Source organism: Pyrgilauda ruficollis, unplaced genomic scaffold (assembly GCF_017590135.1).
Source record: "Pyrgilauda ruficollis isolate IOZ18807 unplaced genomic scaffold, ASM1759013v1 scaffold8, whole genome shotgun sequence".
In the NCBI taxonomy this organism is placed as follows: Eukaryota; Metazoa; Chordata; class Aves; order Passeriformes; family Passeridae; genus Pyrgilauda; species Pyrgilauda ruficollis.
The window spans coordinates 6,956,880-6,977,275 of NW_024529932.1; the positions used below are offsets into that span (position 1 = coordinate 6,956,880).

Sequence of the window (20,396 nt, forward strand, 5' to 3'; positions counted from 1 at the left end):
CAAAAATGGTGGTGGTTTGTTTTAGTTTGGTTTTTTTGTTAACACCAGTAATAGTTTTGATTGTATCTTTCCTTGAATGGTTTACACATGTATATATAAATTCTTATCAAAGCCAGACAGATTTCTCTTCAATCCTTCTAAATAAGCATATTTAGCATTTTATGTAGTTCCTTCTTGTTCTACACAATCTGTCACTCACATATCCCAGAAGTATTTTATTTTCCCTTTTCCTGTGTAGAACCTGGAGTTCCCAAGGAGCTTTGAAAGACTGACCTCAGGCTACTAAGGAAGCTGTACCTAGTACTGGGGCACCTACCCCTTACATTGATTCTCCTACCCATACCCTGGAGCAGAGAAGCTATGAAAGAAAAATACACTAATAAACTGGGCAACATCTAAAACAGCAGAAGATGTTTGCATAGTGAATATGAGTCATGGCTATTAGCAATGGTTAAGATCTCAACTCAACTGTTTTGTAGCATAAGAAACTTGATAGGGAACATGTTCCATCTGGGAAAAAAAAAGATTCCAACAGGGAGAAATGCAGCATTAATATTACATATAAACAATATATTTAATACAAGCATTTATTTGCTTAGTAGAAAAAGCACAAAATTTTACATGAAACTACCACCTTTTTGTATTCAATCCCCAGCCCAATAAGTGAGATGGAAGGTGATTTTTTTTTCCCCTGCTAAGAAAGAATAAAAAAATCTGCCATGTGATTACTGGTGGGCACTGGTAAGAAAGATGAGGCTGTTGTTTAGTCCAAGAGGCTTCTCAAGAATGCTGACAGTCTAGAACCATCCCCATACTAGTCATCGATGGCCTTTTCAAAACTCCAGCTGGCCGTGTATTTCAGGTGCGTATCTCTGGAAACAGAGTGTCAGCACCAGGTATTTTACACGCCTGGCAGCACACAGGTTTCCTGCATCTTTAGAGGAAAACAGAAGATGCAATATTTTTACAGAAGATACAATAACCTGCTCTGATCTTTCTCCCATTTTCAGGGTTCATGATGACACATGGAAAATTGATTTCTCATTGCTAAATAATTGACCATTGCTAGACAACTGACCATTGCTAGGTCAATTCTAGCTCTGCTGCTTTCTTGAAACACGTTTTGGGGCATTTAGCCCTACACACACTTCAAGCAGATGTCACAATTAGAAGTGGTCAAATTTTTATTACTTAGCCAATGCTCTTCTCACACCCCAAACACTAGTAAAGCAAAAGAGAATGGCTTCAAGAGGAAGGCTCCACACTGCGAGTGCCAACAGGGTAACAGCAGCTTTCCAAACGTTTCCTTGTGTTAACGCTCTATATTCTAGTAGCAATCAAGCAAATGGAATGAAGTGTTGAGAGGATATTTCCAGATATTTGAAAATGCATGTGGCAATCAAAACATGCTCTGTATTCTTTTAGAAGCAATGTATATTAGTCTCAAAAGTTTTCCCACCTTTAATGGCAGCTGTGTTGCCCCCAGCTAAAATAAACAAACCCTTCCTCCTCTTTAACTTCTAGGGGGTTTTTTAACGCCCAATTCCTTTCTATTTCAACTTTAGGGCAGTTGGAGGATGTCTCTCCAGCCTTCACAAAAAACCTGTTAGTTTAATGAAGGAATAAATACCTCTATACCAGATTTTTTTCTAGATAAACACGTTCAAAATCAAAATTTTCAAAAGTTGTCTATCTGCTAATAGTAATGACAAAGAGGGGAACCATGCCCTTTCTCTGTGGATAATTCCCATAACCCAAAGCATGGGCAGTGTCAGGCCAGCCTGGCAGAATCTGCTCACCACAAGAAGTAACACCCAACAAATTACTAACTTCAAACGTCTTTGCTACTAATGCTGCATGGACACAGCAGATTTTAAAAAAGGCAATTACATTCCTCAATAAGTAAGTAGCAATGGTATAGAAACTTAAGTACATGATCAGAACAGGAGGACTTGGTGAGGGCATTGCTTTGTCTTTTTCCTGCCTATAGATCACAATGAAATTACTGCACCAAAGATACTTTCTGTTACAGCCTTGATGAAGATTTACTCATTTGAACAGCAGCACTCCTCCTGGGCAAAGCACTGAACAAACAAGCAAAGATGGAGCTTACCTGTTATAAGAGCATCTGGTCTCGACTGCTCTTTCCTCCATGCTGGCACAAACACAGTAACATCCTTGTGGCCTCTTTCCAAAAACCAATCTACTGCCAACTTGATTCCTCGACAAGAAAATACTTCTTTGTTCCCATGGCTGAAACACACACATTAAAATTCTTTATTAGATGACTTTTTCTATGACCATAAATGGAGCTCAGTAAAATGCAGATGTCATAGCCATGCTCTTCACTTGCTCCATGGTTTCTAAAGGCAGCTGGGACTCTGTCTGAGCCTTGCCCAAACACAGCCATCATTTCCAAAATGGTGTGGGAGAGGGCTGCTAAATCTTCCAAACATATTTATTACCTGTACACAGATTTGACATGCAAAGAAAAATATAAGTAGGAGTTTTTAACAATCCTCAAAGCCCACCCAAAAGTATGGGGTGTAACAGGCAGCTGAAAGACTTGCTGAAGGAAAGCATGAGGTCCAAAATACCAACATGAGAGTGCACCGTGCTTAGGAAATGGTAGCAGATGAGCATAGGTGTGCACAGCCGCAGGGGAAGGGACAGCAAAGCCAGCTGCTGCAGGAGCTCCACAAGGTCCTGTGTGAATGGGGAATGAGAGAGGAGAAGGCCTCCAAGCCCAAGGGGATGGGATGGCAGGCATTCAACAGGACAAATTAGGCAAACTGGAGAGACTGTCCAAAATCAACACTGGCAAAACTAAGAATGTGCTTAGTATGTACTTCAGAAGGAGAAATTAATGTGTATTTAAAATGCTGTGTAGAGACAATTAACTGTGATCAGACAAAAGCAAAACAAAATATGTGTCTGTTGTGCAATAACTGTCTGGGGTAAGGCAAGAGACACAATTATGTCATGTTCTAAAGGCAGACAAGTCCTTGCCCTACTTCCACATCCAGTTTCAGGCATGACATTATAAAAGGCATAGATGAAATAGAAAGGATTCAAAAGAAAGTGAAAGGAGACCTATGGGGAAAAGCTGAATGAAGCACATTTAGCTAATCTGGATAAAAAAAAAAAAGCAGCTTGTGGAAGAACAAACCAATCTTCCATCTATAGGAAGTAACTGAACGGGAGAACAGCAATCAACCAGTGGGTGTCCATAGGAAGGTTCTGGGAGTAGGGAGCTGCAGGGTGGTTGCTGTGAGAAAAATCTGGGATTGCCCCAGGATGGGCACACCCAGCTCTAGCCAGCTCCACAGTGCAGGAGATGGGAATGAGGGAACACCACGGCATGAGGATGTGGAGCTGCTTCATGAGGAGCAGGTACACCCCCAGAGGGACTTGCACACTAGAGAACAGGAAATGTGTAAGAAGGAAAGAGCAGCAGAGAGAAAATGTGACATTCTGACCGTAGTTCCCTGCACTGCTCACAGCTGCTCTGAAAGGACTGACTGCCACCTGCAGCTGTGACAAGGTGTAAGAGTGATGCCGTGGTGAGGTAGTGAGGAGGACACATGTTTGGAGTGAAGCAAGCCTGGAAAAGGGGAGACAGTCTTTCCCCTAAATATTTTAATGTTTGTCTTTTTTGTTTCCCAATATCTGATTTGGAATTAAATATTTATATTAACAGGCTGTAAATTAAATTGAATTGCCCAAGCTGAGTCTGCCTGACATAAAAAATTACATGATGAGTGACCTCCCTGTCATTATTTTGAGCCATGGGTTTTCTTGCTTCTGCTCCTCCTGTTTTCTCTCCCATTCTGCTGGGAGGCAAGCCACAGCCAACCCACTACAGTCCCACTGGATAAGGACAGAAAAGTTCTTAATTAGAGCTAGGAACAGTTAAGCACTATATTAGTAAAAGCTTTCCCCCTGATCTGTGGGACAGTCTGGCCATGGATTTTGGGATCTCCTCATTGGACACTTTGCAGAACGAGGCAGACAGCTCCTCTGAGGCCTATCTAGGTTCACCATGTACAGAAGACAAGCAACTTATGTGATGTCCCTCCCAACCCTGCAGCTCTGTGTAGCAGAAGAAACACAGGGGCATAGAAAGAAGCCATCACCTTTCACTTGGCTGGCTTGTCATGTATAGCAGGTATGCCACAATCTGCTTTCCAGAAGGGTAAAAGACAATTCTTTGTCTGTGATCAGTGAAAGGGACAATATTATGACAGATAGCCACAGGAATTTTAGAAGTCCCTTTCTCCTTCCACGCTTTGGGGTAAATAGAACACCAGAAAGTTATTTAAAAACTTTTTCCCCCCTCAGTAGGAAAGTAAGTACCTACTTTTTCCACCTTTCTAAAACATAGCACTGCTGTGTCTCTCTTGACACTGGGAGCTTGAGTAATTGCGCAACAGACCAAGTGCCAAACAAGTGAGAAAACTTTTGCAAAAATGTTCTGATTTCAGAAGCCTGTGAAGGAGGTGGCGTGCACTTGCACCTGAGTCAAGAGAGAATGAGTCATGGCTAACACTCCTTACAAAGCATCGTTCTCAGCAAAGGCTGTGTTGAACGTCACAGATCCAAACAAAAGGGGAAAAAAAAAAGAAAAAGGAAACGAAGGGCCCACTACCATTAACTGGATTTAAGTGAGGAAGTGTCCTACTTCCTCTTGTAAAGAAATTGGAGACAGTACCTGCAAACATAAGCGTATACTCTGATATTGCAACTGTTGCCATAATGATCCAAGCTTGTAGATTTTAGCTGCCATGGGGCACTCAAAGGATAGTTTAAGCCCATCCTCTGTGCCTTTACAGCTACACTAGGAACACTGTCAGGAACAATGTATCTATGTACCTCAATATCCTATTCAGCTACAGTTATGGGCCTCTGCAGTAACACATTCCCTGTTTTCTATGATCACATCACACAATATTGTATTACATCATAACAACACTGTAATAATAAAACACAGACCACTATTTTTTCTAGGCATTGTTTTATACTATACCACTATTCTCCTGCTTGTTTGGCTGCAAGAGGTATCTCTGTGTATTTCAGAACTTACCAGGAATAGGAAACCAAACCACACACAGATGTGACACACTTAAAGTGCACGTGCACACAATGCACAGCAAAAATGGCCAACAGTATTTAATCCATGCCCTAATTCCATCTTCCCTTGACAACACAAGATTGGGACACTTGGTGCACATTGAATGCCTGAGGGGCAGCCATAAGGGCTCCTTTGCAAAGCCTGAGACAAGAGATTACTGCTCATGCTATCAGCAGGCTGGGTGCAATCATAAACATATTGTAATCCATTTTAAAATAGTCAGGAAGATCTTGTTCCAGCTATTAAATTCCACTGGAATCACTGTACTTTGATTACGCTAAACAATCTCCATGGTTTCAAGTGGATAAATCCACTTTTCACTCCTGACAAAGAAAAAATGGTGTGTTAGACTACATTTTAGCAGTGCTATGTTTCTTTCGGCAAATCTGAGAAATAATTTCAGGAAAAAATCCTGGACTCTTGGGAAAAAAGGGACATTCTTGCCTATTGCTTTCCATCAGGTTGTAGTTCAGTCCATGCTTTTTAAAGGCAAAGGGAGGACCAGTCAGTTCAGCTCCTTAGTTTTCTATTGCATAGTACAGACTATTAAAATTCTTTCATCCAGAATAGAAATTTTAAATATACATAAACTGTATGAAACAGAAGTGGGGAATGCATTACAATGCATATCAGCTATTCTGCACTGCTGAACAAGTGAATTTATAACTTGTATAAATCTTCACTCTTTTTTCTGCTCCTTTTCAGGCACATGCCTAAGCTTGGATCTGAGTGGATACAAATTCCAAGGAATTGAAATCATTAGTGAGAAAATCTGCGAAAGAGATATGCAATTAAAATTTGTTCTTTTGTTTTGTTGTTAGGCAGATTTGATGCTCTTCATTTTGTGATCTTTGTGCTTCATCAGCTTTATCATACGTCATATGATGAAAAGACTGAAATCATGCTGCTGCTTCTGACTTTTTTTCCTTCTTCTTAGTTGTGAAAAAGATGAGAAATGTTTGTACTTCTTTGTCAAGAAACTTCCTTTTAAAAATCTCTTTCCAGTCATTAGGAATATGAGAAAGCTCAGACCAGTCAGGCTGACAGCTGTAGCCCTGGGTTACATACTGGTTTATAGTGCTTTGGTTCTGTTTGCTGACTATTTTTCATCCACCACTCTCAGTTGCAAGATAAAGTATATTCCTTTAGAAGTACCTATTTCTTTTTCACATTGTGTATGAACGATTCCTTTTACCATCATATTTATATTTGGTCTGTTGATAGTTGTAATTTTATTTTTAAATGAAGGAAAATAAAGCAGCATGTCTCCTAAGCAAAAAAATTAACCAAGCATTTTCTAAGCCAGAAGAATTAGTAAAAAGTGTAAAACTTCTGATGAGAACACTTCACTTTCATTTTCTGTTTCCTTCCTAGACCCCAAATTAGATTTCCTAGTGACCGTCTTGGAAAGACTTGTGGTATACATGCTTAAAAGACTATTTAGAATTACCTGCAAGACTTCTAGTGTGCTCTAACACAACACCCAAACCAACGCTCAGATTCTGGAAGCTACAGAAAACATGCACATTGATGACAAGAGGTGAGGTCTACAATAATGTCTGCTGCATTACAAGTTTTTATACAACTGAAATCTGGACACATCCACACACCTACCATGTAAAAGCATATTGACTAAAAGCAAGAACAATACTACAACACATACCTGCCCATTACAAGTTATTACAGAGTTACCAAACTATTTTCTTCTACCATATCATGGGAGGAAGAGTGTTCAGTCCATAGCATGGACAGAGAAGAATTTCCATCCTGTATCATACCAGTGACTCATAACCCTGGCAGCCTGGCTTTGTAACTGGCCTCATCCCTTTTTAATTACTTTTTTTTTAAGCTCTACTAATTTCCTCATCACATGATTCATTTATACCATTTCTCATTAACCTGAGCCCGCATTTGCTCCCTCTATATATGTATATTTTGGTGCTGACATGAAGCAGATAGAACAGGTGCCAAATGTTTTTTGTGGTTTTTTTTTTTTTTTCCCATTAGCCCAAATTACTTCAATGCTTTGAGGTGTTTTAAAGAAAAAAGCCTTGGAAGCTGTCACATATTTCAAGATACCTTTTGCCTGTAGGGCTTACAATGCTGGAGCACTCTCCAAGCGCAGCAGGTGCTGTCTCCAGCCAGAACTGCACGTCAGTCTTTGTTGGAGCACGAGCCACACACTCAGCACTCCAGGTCAAAACAGGCAAAGAGAAGCTACGCTCAAAGCTGCCAGTGACAAGCTCCTATCCATATGATTGTTACTTGCTGGAAGAATATTTTTATCTATTCCTTACAGTGACTTCTCAAAATAAACTAAAAAAATAGATAGATAGTGGTACTGAAAGATGAATGTCTGAATCAAGGTACCAAGATACAACCACATCTACCAAACTCAGCAAAACAATCTGAGGAGAAGTTAATGCAGCTACACTGCTAGTTTGTTAAAATAAATGAGCAATTAAACTGTCACATGAAAACTCCACATGGCATAGATAAGACAAGTGAGCCACCATCCTGACACAAAGGATGTCGTTGTGGAGAACCTTCTGTGTCAGTAGGGTATCAGTGAACCTTTTAGTACAGCCAAATGACCTGCCTCAGGGTTAACACCCGGGACCAAGGCTCTGTCTGAACAGAGATGTCTAACACTGGTTAGACACCCCAGTGATACCTTCTCCAGCAGAATGCCACTCTTGAATGGCACTGGGGACTCTGCCCATGACTGTCAGGCATGGGTGTGTGTTTCTGATGCCACCAAGCACCTACAACATCCACAGCTGGCTGGATGGCTGGGCATGAAAGCTGGAAGAAAATTGTAAAATATCTGTCTTAAAACTGGGACTGTATTTAACTAACAACCAACTCCCCAAATCAGCATCTTCCTCCTCCCAAACAAAAATTAGTACACTATTTATCTCAGGCTGTGTTTTCCTTTGTGCAATGATGCACAATCAAGGACCACTTAAATACACAGGCCAAGGTTTCCCAGAAAGGGAAGCTGAAATGTATAACCTCCATGGTCTGAGAATCCCAAGGGTAAAGTTTTCAGAGGAATCTAATTGACCAAAACAAGATCAATTGATTTCAATCTGAAAAACAAAACAACATGATCAAAATACTTTGATTCCTTTGCCCATAAACTTCTGGAAGTTGTTGTCTAAAACTAACAATAAAGCAAGTAATCAAATAATTTTATATCACTGTTATCTTCATGTTGCACTTTCTATAGGCAAAGCAAACTTATTTTCTGCCAATAAGTTTTCAGCATAAATTTATATATATATTTGAAACATTCTTTTCACAGTCAGCAAAGAAAGTCTGAAGGCACCCAGGACACCCAGGGAAAATTATCAAGGTCCACAATAGCTCTAGGGGATTATCTAATTTGGTGTTCAGCTCTGATTTTAAGTTTATATACACAGAAAAATCAGTCTCATCTATAAGAGTATTCTAACAAAAAACCTTGATGTTTAAGGCTTAAACTGTGGGCATCTTTCCTCTTCCGAAAAAGATTAATTCAACACCAAGAAAGGTAGAATAACTAAACAAGACCAGACCTGAAGTATCCTATAGGAAGCTAAATAGCAATTCTTCAAGTCATAGCTTGCAAAAGCCTCCTTTCTGCTATTCAGTTGAAAGAGGGTGTTCTCTTTGTTTTTAAAACTTCAGCCAATTCATATTATTTAGACCATATTATAGCTTTAAACTTGATATACAAAAGATGCATTTGATGACTCACTTACAGTTTAATGCACAAACGATAAGCAGTGTCATATGAAAGTTTAAGGAAAGCTTTCCAAATGATACCAAAAGGTAGAAAAACTGACTGTTGGGTTTCTCTGAATCTACAGTTTGCTAAAACAGCTTGTCTGTAACAGGAGTAGTCACCAGACGACTGGCATACACGTGGGCTCTGGCTTGCCAGAGTAAGTTGTTCTGACCCAAGCCTTTTTCCGTGCTGCTCAAAAGAAATTCATGAATCCATCAGCTCATTAGTTGCAACCAGTTCCACAAATATGAACATCCAGTCACATAATCAGACATATTCTTCCGCCTTTGTGTCGGATCAAGTTGTTCTCCCAATGACAAAAACATCAGGTTATGTTAACTGGTCTAATGGAAAAATAATTCTTTCTGATTCCCCTGGTCTCTGAATTAGGAAGGTGAATCAACTCATTTTGCAGCCACCCAGTCACTAGATGAGATGCAGACAGGAAAGCAGCCCTGGCAGTGGGATAGAGGCAAGCCTAAAAGTAAATCACTCTGTGTCACTCACCGGATGTCTTGTGAAACTACATCCTTAATTAGTCATGGAATGGAGACACCGGGTAGCACAGTGTTTGATCCTTCCAGAAGAGGACAGTCATCTCATCCTACTTGAATTATTGAACATCAGTCACCCCAACCTTCTCCATAAAACTTTCCCTCCCCATCAAATACATCCTTTAAATGAAAATTAGTAGCTCTTCTCTAGAATAGTTCTAATAGCAAATGTTATCATCAAGTATGTGCATTACAACAATATGTGAGTAAGAATATAGATCACAGTTTAACCATTCCTGTGATAAATTGTGAGAAGGCTTCCAAGAACACATCTCAAAAGACTACCTACGGTCTTGCTTAGGGCACAGGCCCATTTTCCTTTAGCAATTCCAGAGTGAACTCATTGGCCACAGCTTGGAAGAGCAAAGACAAAACTATGACAATTTATTGCTATACATAACAGGACCCTGGACATTTACATACAGAAATCTGAAGAAGATTGAACTGCAAGTGAACTCCTGTCTCTCCTGCATGTAAAAGCTGAAATCTGTCCAGTATTTGAAGTGCTTAGTTACTAGTACTTATTTTCTTGAAGGAGAAAGGACAGATCCTGTGGGCAAACTGGTTGCACAACAGACGTCAGCAGCTGAGACTCATCTTTCACATAAATGGGACTGGCTTTCCTAACCAAGGACTGATTTCTAGAAAAAGGTGGGATGCACTGGACCAACCAGCCAGTTGGCAAAGATGCTTTTGTTCTGACCAACACAGCAAGGCATCAGTAATCCAGGAAGTTTCTGGAGTGCTTTTGCAGTAACTTCTTAACATGGGTGACTGAGTACCTAACAAGTGCACCAGCTGGGCCTCATACCTAGAAACAAGGGAGGAGACTGAGACGGGAAGGTCAGGGGCAGCCTCTGCTGCAGTGACCGTGAGAGGCAGATTCAGTCAAGACAGAGCAAGGCAAAAAGCAGGATTATAAGATCAGAATTCTGAAAAGCAGATTTTGGCCTACTGAGGAGTATCCCATGCAGAGAAGAGTGCCCAGGAGAGATGGTGGATTTTTCAAGAATCACCCATGCCAAGCTCAAGACTGGCCCACAGCAATGTGCAGGAAGTTGGGCAAAAGTAGCAGGACAAGACTTTCCCTCAGCTGACTTTTGGGAACAGTGAAATGGGATATTGCCAAGCTTCTGGGCCCTGGCTGATAGGTGTTAAGGGAGCTGGCTATTGACATTGTATGGCCTCTCTTGGCAATTTTTGAAAGTTGTGGTGATTTGGGATATTCCTGATGTCTAGAAAAGGGAAATATCCTTTCCATTTTAAAGGGGGGAAAGAAGGGTAATTCAGGGACCTATAGAGCTGGTCAGCCTCACCCTGATCCCTGCAAAGGTGATGGAGCAAATTGTCCTGCAAACCATTTCTGTACGTAGACTGGATGAAGGTGACTGGGAACAGTAAGCATGGATTTTTGAAGAAGAAATATGCTTGAGCAGCCTCACAGGCTTTTATGGTGAGATGACTTGTTCAGTGGATAAGGAGAGCAGCAGACACAGTTTATTGTGGCTTTAATAAAGCTTCTGACAGCTTTGTTCTTGTAGCAGCCTTCTCTTACCACAGCGTCACTGACAAACTTAGGGAAGTAGGGACAAAGTTAGAGTACAGCTTTGTTCTTGTAGCAGCCTTCTCTTAACACAGTGTCACTGACAAACTAGGGAAGTAGGGACAAAGTTAGAGCAGAGATGGACTGAAATCTGACTGAACTGCTGCACTCAAAGGTGTTTAGCGGCATAAAGTCCACTTGAAGGTCAATCAGTGTCTGTGTACTTTAGGGACTGGCGGGGGGGAATGCATCGGTTAACATCTCCATAATGGCCTAGATAGAAGAACAGAGTCATGCTCAGCAAGTTTGCAGGATGCTCAGCTGGGAGGAGAACACCATATGGGTGTACTCTCATTGAGAGGGACCCTGGTCAGGGTAGAGCAACATGCCAACAGGTACCTCAGCAAATTCAACAGAGGGAAATGCCAATCCTCCAGCTGCTGAGGTCTAATGCTAATCATCAGTACAGCCTGGGGGCTGATCACCTGGAAAGCAACTCTGAAGTGAAGGACAGTGGGGTTCTGGTGAACACCAAGCCGATCATGAGGCACCAATGTGCATTTGCAGCACAGAAGGCCAACAACCTCCTGGGCTGCATTAGGACAAGCACTGCCAGCAGGTCAAGGGAGGGGATCCTTCTCTACTCATGCATATGGAGTGCTAGGCTCATTCTGGGCTCCCCCATACAAGACAGACATAGCCAACACTGGAGAAAGGCCAGTGAAGCACAACAAAATTAATCAAGGGACTGGAACACCTTTCATACAAGGAGGAGGGCTGAGAGATCTAGGACTGTAGCCTAGAGAGGGAAGATCTTATCCATGTGTCTAAATACCGGATTGGAAAAAATAAAGGGAACAGAAACTGATTTCTCACTGGTGTCCAATGACAGAACAAAAGGCAATGGGCACAAAATAGAATACAAGAAATGTTGCTTTAACATAAAATAAGGAAACTTTCTTACAATAAGGGCATTCAAACACTGGCCTAGAGAATACGTTGACTCTCCATCTCCTTAGAGACATTTAAAACCCAGCTGGACATGGCCTTGCAATGACACAGCTCTGTGTACGGATCTCCAAAGGCCCCTTCCAAATGGAATAATTCTGTGATTACATTTGGCAGAAAACAAGTAAAGACCTGATAATTTGATTATTGGATACAGAACAACCATTCTATGAATACATTTACTCTATTAAGGTCCTGCAGCATGCATCGCATACATTCATAGTTGGTTCATTTGATGCAGGTGGTCAAGAAAGTAAATTTAACATAGGAAGGCAGATCCTAAATATTTATGCTAATAGCTGAATAAACATTAAGGAAAAATTACAGATCTGGAGCTAATTTTGGAATGTGTTCAGTACAGTTTGTAGGAGAAGTTGAACCTATGTCCACCCACCAAGTCTGAGCTGTGCTAACTAGCTAACACACAACCATTTGGGATTTATGTGAAGTATAATAAAACCCCATTTTAGAAGTCGCTAGGTAACTTCTTGGTTGAGTGCCACAATCGTGTTTGTTCAACTCCACATGCCTCCTCTACAACTCAAGTTGAACCAAGCGATAAGGAACCACACATCCAGCAAAAAGAACTCACAGGAATATAACATATTAAAAAAGTAATATCCTTGCCTTATTGTGCTAACTCCTCTACTTAAAAAAACCAAAACCCATCATATTGGCATAAATAAGTCATATATTTAAATTTCATTTTAAAAAGCTTCATTTAAAGGTAATTGACTTGATTAGAAGCTAAAAAAAAGTATCATGGAAATGCCAGGGGTTTTCTTTTAGCCCAGGAAAGTCTTGCATTAACTTTTATTCCTGAGGTAATGAAAACCACATCAAGTCATCAGAAAACTAAAACCGACCTCCTAAACCTTGTTGTTAGTAATCAGACAATCTTTATGACTTACTGAATCACTTACCAATCAATTTATCATTTAATCATTTATATTGCCATAAAAACCTAATCTCTCAGCATTTCTCTCTGCCATTTCCTTCTCTCTTTAATTACTGATGAAGCATGAACCTCTCACCATCACAGGCAAGTTTCTTGTTATGCACCCAGATGACTGGGTCAGGATCAGTGAACATGGCAGGTAAATGTGCTATCCGTGGGCATGTAAGTGAAAGTAATCTTTTATATACCAATCTCAACAATTAATGGCAACAAAACCTAATTCCAAAACTGACAGCCAAGACCAATGTTATGGGCAGATCAGTTCTCACAGATTAGCCAGCTAAGAAGTATCCCTTAAGCTGCTTAATTCTACATCACTATTTTATAATCTTAAGGAATCTCACGTTTGCTGTAACTTTTTGTATGTAACTCCATCCAGCAATTGCCTGTAGCAATGGTGACTACCAAAAATTAAGGACTAGAGTGGCAGTGAGAAGAAGAGATTTGCTATCTGCCTACAAAGGGACAATGGCATTAACCTCTGGTTGTTCTAACAGTGACTAGTACACCACTGAAGTCCTACAGACCTGTGGCCTTATTACAGTATCAGCACACTGTGTGGTTGACAAAGACACTTAAAAGAGACCCTGCATACAGTTTAAGGCAGTTACACCAAACATCAGTGCTTGAACTGATGGTAAGAACCTTTCGTTTCCATTTAAATAGAAAAGCAAAACCTTCATGGTCACATACCTCATTGCAACATTGCTGCCATCAATAACTATTGGCCTCAGGTTGTCTCCATCCTCTGTCACATCCTCCTGCAGTGGAGACTCTGACCTCTGAGACTCTATGGAAGACGCTTCACGCATTACACTAGTGTTAGCATTAGTTACAGTCTGATCAGTCTCAGTTTTATTCCCGAGTTTGACAAGTTCTCCCAAAATATCATTTATTAAAGCATCAGTACCAAGTTTATTTAGTACAAGTTGAACCTGCTCTTCAGAGTAACCCAACTTAAGTGCAAACTCCAGTTTGGTTTGATATTCTTTCACCACATCAGGAGGCTTTTTGACTTCCTTAGGTACTATGTGAGCCTCTTCTATCCTAAAGTCTTGCAAGATTTCATTTCTTTTTAATATATGAGGCTCTAAGCAAGGAGATCGGCACAGCTGTCGATGAGTCTTAGGCAATAAATGTGACTCTGATGCAGAATTATTCAGTCTCTCTGAATCATTATCAGAATTTGTGCTTTCTTCGGAGTCACAGCTGGAGCTTCCAGAAGTCTCTTCAGATGTCTCCTTTTCTCTGTCTTCTTTCCTAGAATTAATCTTATCCATCGTTGGCTTCTCCGCCATTGACCAAGGTACAATTGCATTTATTTGTGTGCCAGTGCTCCCCACATAAAGGTGGCCTAAGTCATGCCCCAGATGATCCTTCAAGCCCATGAAGCTGCTGCATGCACTTGACTCCACTTTGCTGTTTTTCTTGTATTCCTGAATATAAAGTGTTCCGTATTCCTAAAGAGAAAACAAAAATGTTGCAACTGGTTACATGCATTACTTGTTTTCTATTTTCTTGCTGCTTCCTCAGAACTGCATTTATTCTCTTGCAGCTGAGAAATAGAACTTCTTTTTTTTTTAAACATGGAAGGCTTTTTGTGGAAAAAACTCTTCCTAAGGAATATCTATAGCTAGGTGGATAAATAACTAACCACCTGTCTTCTGAATGTATCAAATATTTTTACTTATACATTTCTAGAAATGGATTTATGAAAGAATATGAAATCAAAGACTCCAAGTTTACTACTGTAATGTAGAGACAGGAGTAAAGTAACTATTTAAAAACTATGAGATACTTCTGTATCTCATATACTATGCTGTAACAACAAAAAAAAGGTGACTATAAAATACACTAGAAAAGGTTTTCGAATGAAATACCTTGCAGTATGTTGAACAGAAAGAAATTAGCATAGTGCTAGATTCTCTGGCTTATTAGTAACAGAAAACATGATTAAATAAAAACTTACTGGCCCTGAAAGACACTATCAGCTCAACTGAATACACTCAAACTATTTCTGAATTCCCTTATAAACTGATAATTAAGTCAAGAAAGACTAATTGCTCTCAACAGAGTGTTGTATTACTAACACATACAGCATTTAGGGACATGGATTGATCTAATGGCCCATAAAGCCAATGGAAGTCTTTGCACTAATTCCAACAGACCATTCATCAAGCCAACAAAGCAACAAAATTAAAAGCTGTTTTCAGCTCCTGCATTAGAATTCTGCAAGCTTTTTGATAAACCAAAATTATACGTGTATAGATATGAGTCATTTAGGAAGAATGGAAGAAAGAGGTTGCAGTTTTCTGGACTTCATATACTCTCCATATCAGATTTTCTTAAGTAATTCTGCATAGCAGTAGTTATACAGAAGTTAGTTACCCATTTCATCACAAACATTACTTCAACACCCTACATTTGAAGGCAGATTGCTACCTCTTTCCCTTACTTTGTTCTTTGAAATGGCAATCTTTGCTAACTGCTTCAATAAAGAAAATAAAACATAAATTATTTCTCATAAATAAAAATGGACCATATGGACCAATTGTACTGCAAGGTTACCATGAAAAAGAAGAATTTAAATTAAGGAAAGACTATGAAACAAAGAGTTCTTTCACACTTCCATCTTGTAAGGCAGAATATAAAGCAAGAGACAAAGGACTTCACTTGAACTTAAAATTTCTGTCAGCAAGCACATTAACTCTCCCATTCCCTTACAGGTGACCATTTAAAACTGATGGGGTATTTTTAATATCCAGTGTACCTTCCTCTTCTTGCGATAATGATGTGTGAGTGTGCACCAGAGAAATTAATCCAGGTTTACGATTAGAGAGAATCAAACAAACAGTCCAATCCATGGCTCAGTAAAAGTAGATTCTATAGGCAGGGAGTGCCAAGACATCACCATTGTGGTAGAGCGTTCTGGTTATGGGGCACAAAAATCTTACTTTACCTAAACATTTCTACTTAAAATAAATATATCTTGTCTACCATCAGCACTTTCATCTCCAACACCTTAATCCTATCAAGGCCAATAAGGAAGAAAACAAAGTTTTATTTAGATCTTATCTTGCTACAAGGCAGTAGGGCTGTAGTTCTCAGGCAGTGCATTAATGAATATTGCCTTCTCTTAACGCAAGGCTTTAGGATTTCAAGCAACCCAAAGATTAAACACCACAAGAATTTAGGAAATGGACCTTTTCACACGGTGATTTATTAAGTAAGATAATACACTTAATAGCACAGAGGTAGTAACAAATCACAATATTCCAATAAAAAGATACAGTCAAAAAACCAACACTGTGGCCTTCATAGAACTGACACACACACACACACACAAAAATTAAAACAAATCGCAAACAAGCAGCCCCTATTGGAAGCCAGGCTGCCTAGCAACCAGCCTCTAGTTGCTAGGATGCGCTCCTTTAACATACCATCATGAATACTAGCACAGCCAAAGAATAATTTGGTATGAACAAAAGCCCATGAAAGAGAGCGGGACTTAAGTGCGTCTGGTTTCCCCTCGGAGAACAATGCAGCTGCCAAACCAATCTGGAAGCCCCGACATCATTGTTCCACCAACCCCACAATCTGCTCTGACTCGAGGAAGTCTAGTTAATGGGCAATACTTTTAAGCTGGACTGAAAAGTTGAGCTGGCTCATGTACTGCTGCTGCAGAATACAGGGAGATAATGGGTCACTGCCTAAATCCGTGTACTGTGAAATGTCATTTTAGTACTGAACTAAAAGTGAAGGGAGGGTTTTTTTGGAAGGGGGGGAAGAAGAGTTTGCATATTAACAGCATCAAATACCAAAAGCCTGAAGTGCATAGATTAGACAGAGGATTTTTTTTTTTTTTGTGTTAGTTAAAATAATACTTAAGTCATTCTCCAATCACTTCTTTCTTGAAGTTTAAGTGCTTTACAGCAACTACAATCATAACACCCTCCAGTGTGATTCAAAGAAGTCACTAGCATATGAATGTGTCTGAAGATTAGGCACCATATGAAACGTACTTTAGATGATTTGCACATCAACTGCATATGAAAAATGACCATAGCCTGAGCTTGGTCCATTGTTAGGAATATATACATAATCAGCCTCACATCTATCTGCTTTAATTTCCCTGTCAATCTCCATTATGCTTCAATATATAATTGCTTGTTTTGCAAAGAACTCTACTGTTTTTCAGAAGCTATTTAAAGAACAGAATAATAAAAGCAGCAGCTTTAACATCTCCCACAGATAATATATAGTCACTATACTATTGCTTTAAAAGCATAGTTAAAATTGTATTTGTACTGTAAATCCAAAGCTAAATATTTCTGAAATAGTTTTGCATAAGCAGTACACTATTCCTGCCATTTGGCCTAAACCCTGCATGAAAATTGCATTTATTTTCAGACAAATTTTTACAATGCCTGGAAACTTTGCATATTGTATTTGTGGCCAGTAGCCTATCTTAGAAACATTACACTTTGGAGCTCCCATCATGATGTCCTTTATGAGATTCACTGACTAGAACCATGAAAATCAGATGTCACTGTTGAATGCTGCTGATTATTTTGTCTTGGTTTGGTTAGTGAAGAGCAACATGCCAGGCAGTCAATTTGAATGAATTTGTATTCCAAATAAACACTAGTGTACCTATACAGGACAACGAAGCTCATGAAAACCAGAAAAGGTCACATTTATCTAAGGAGCAACAGTAGCTAAGAATTCCTTTATTGACAAGGAGCTTTTGTTACACACATATGGTTTTAAAGCATGCTGACTGATACAATGCAATATAGCTAAGAAAAGCGTCTACTATGAATTCTGACTTAAATGAAAGATAAACAAAAATCATCCAAAAAATTCCAGTCATTAAAGTCTTTCCCTTTTGGTTATGCTCACCACAACTCAGTAAAAGAATGTGCATTTATGAAAAGGTTAATAAAACAGGTAACTCCCAATTTACACATATCTATGATAATATAAGTTTTAAACTGTAGCCTATTTGAAACGACAGTATCACACACTGCGTTCACTGTTAAAGGCTTAAAGTACTGCAGATACATTTATCAGGTATAAATATAACAATCCAGATGATCACTTCATTATAGAAATATAACATTTTACCATTTCTTAGAAGTTGCCACTATTTTCCACTAGCCATTAACAACAATCAGCCCATCGGTTCACCTCCACACAAAACAGAAATATTTCTCAAAGGGACGTGGGCTAGCAGATCACCTCATCTTTTACTGTGTATTCAGAATACTTTCCACTTACAGTTGAGCATAAAAGAAGTCATTTAATGCAAATTTAGTTCACAGAGGAAAATAACAGAGAAAAGTAATGTCACGTGGCACAATATAAAAGAAAATGTTTATTCTCAGAAGACCATCAACAAGTTTCTGAAGATACAGTCTACAAGGAAAGTGTTCAACATGTTTTCACATAGGTAGATTTTTTCTAAATCTCCTAAACACAAAATGTAAAATATTGAAATAATTTTGTTGAAACCCTCACTGCTTGTCACAAACAGAAGTGCAGAGTTGATCAGAAAAGAGAAAAAAAGAACGTATCTGTTATCCAAATGATAAAGATACTGCAACAATGCAAATAAAATAATGAATATGTAATAAATACCTACTGCTGTAGTTTCTATGTATTTAATTACCATTGTATTTGAGCGAGTGCTGTTGTCTGCATCATTCTATCCAACAAAGGAGGGATGTCCCATTGAACAGATTGGTTAATGCTCTGGGGCAACAGATGTCTACTGGAACTGCAGGAGACCAGCAACTGGTGGCCTGCCCATCTTCTGAAAACTTTCAATAGACTCATGCATATGTTCACACAATAGGGCATGTGGTAGAAATGCAAACCTCTTTTTAACCCTTTTATATGCTCTCTTTCCCTCTCAACTGATATATGAAGGTCTTTGTTTTGGACTTTTTTTTTTTTTACAGGATCCTTGGAACGTAGGCTCATGTGTGAGTACAGAGTGTTTGTTCTTCAGCCTAACGTCTGAATGCAAAATATAAACCAAAACAGATCAGAAACTTTATAAAAACAGCCAGACTAGATCTGACATGCTGATAACCAGTTTTAAAAACTCAAAACCTTTGACTGTAACACATTCCTATCTGAAAGCACCCTCATGCTCAATCTTACATGTCAGTCTCTTCAGATAGCCTATAATGGAGCTCTTCCTACTTCCACAAACATGGCAAATTTCACCCAAGGTGTGGCACAATGGAAAAGGTGTCTAATTCTGTTCTTCATTCTAAGAGCTTTTTCTACTAGTCACAATTTAAATAACAGCTTATTTGCAAAAAAGGGTAAATATCTGTAACTTAGAAGTTGAAACATCTCCTTCTCTCCATTGGGCTAGAGAATTCATTCTGTTGATGGCTACTCCTACCATTTCCAAATTCTGGGAAATGCACCATTACTGATGCTTTCAAAAGTTCCTTAATAGAATGCAGTGTGAGTCAATGCTCTTTAATATACTTAATCTTAGCACATAACTGTTTTTCTATCCCTCTTTTTCCAAGAGACACCCAAAGTGTGCAAATCTCAGCTGACACGCAGGCTAGCTCGTTGTCCAAATGCAAACTGATAAGGCTGCAACACCAGAAAGGTGAACCATCCCGTTCGTGCAGAGAGAAGCCCCCATACTTACGTTGGCTGGAAAACACACAGACATTGGTTTCTCTTAGCTGTTCCAGAAGCAACTCCTTAACACGATTTCAGCTGCAGACTTCAGGCAAGCAAGCAGAACAATGAATGGACGAACAGATGGACCCGCGATGTCTTTGCTTAACCTACTACTGAGCGGCCGCGGAGCCAATCACGGCCGGCAGAGCTCACAATTAGTTGGCTGGGCAGATGCAAGGCAACCTCCCCATCCTGCATCAGGTTCGGAGGTTTCTAAGATAAGCAAGTTGATGTCATTCTCAGGGTCTGCCCCGGGCAGCATGTGTATTAACGAGGGGTGTGCAGCAACAATAGGCCATACAAAAGAGACTAGCAGGCAGCTGCTGTATGAGAGCCAGAGTCATTAGGGAGCAGGCTGCCAACAAGAAACACCTGGCTTGGGCAGACTTCAGCTTCTCCTCATTGTTTCTAATTCATGAAACAAAGAAAAGAATTATTTTTTAAGTAGTAAAAATTCTAAGTTTTCTATTAAAATATATAAAGGAATATTACCCCTTCTATTATGGAAACAAAATGTTCTTTGTAAGGAAAAATATTAAAGAAAAATAAACTAATCAGGAGCTATTGTAGTCCCTTTTCTTGTTAGCAAAATTAATCATAGTGGTATAAAGCACAAGGAGGTAAGAAAGGAGCCCACACTAAATACTAAAATGCATTCAGAAATTGCATTCTGAATTTTCTGACACTTTTCTACATTAGTCAATAATTGCAACAAA

General features: G+C 39.4%; 1 protein-coding gene across 2 annotated transcripts in view; it reads right to left on the minus strand.

The window, feature by feature from the left end:
- ZC3H12C (zinc finger CCCH-type containing 12C) overlaps positions 1-20,396 on the minus strand; it is a 42,997-nt gene that overhangs the window by 8,150 nt on the left and 14,451 nt on the right. For both annotated transcript variants that reach the window (XM_041487223.1, XM_041487224.1), the window contains exons 2-3: positions 13,660-14,426; positions 2,114-2,253 (exon numbers count right to left, since the gene is read on the minus strand). In XM_041487223.1, the coding sequence (XP_041343157.1) occupies positions 2,114-2,253; positions 13,660-14,354 (835 nt within the window). In that variant the 5' untranslated portion in view covers positions 14,355-14,426. The remainder of the gene's footprint in view (positions 1-2,113; positions 2,254-13,659; positions 14,427-20,396) is intronic.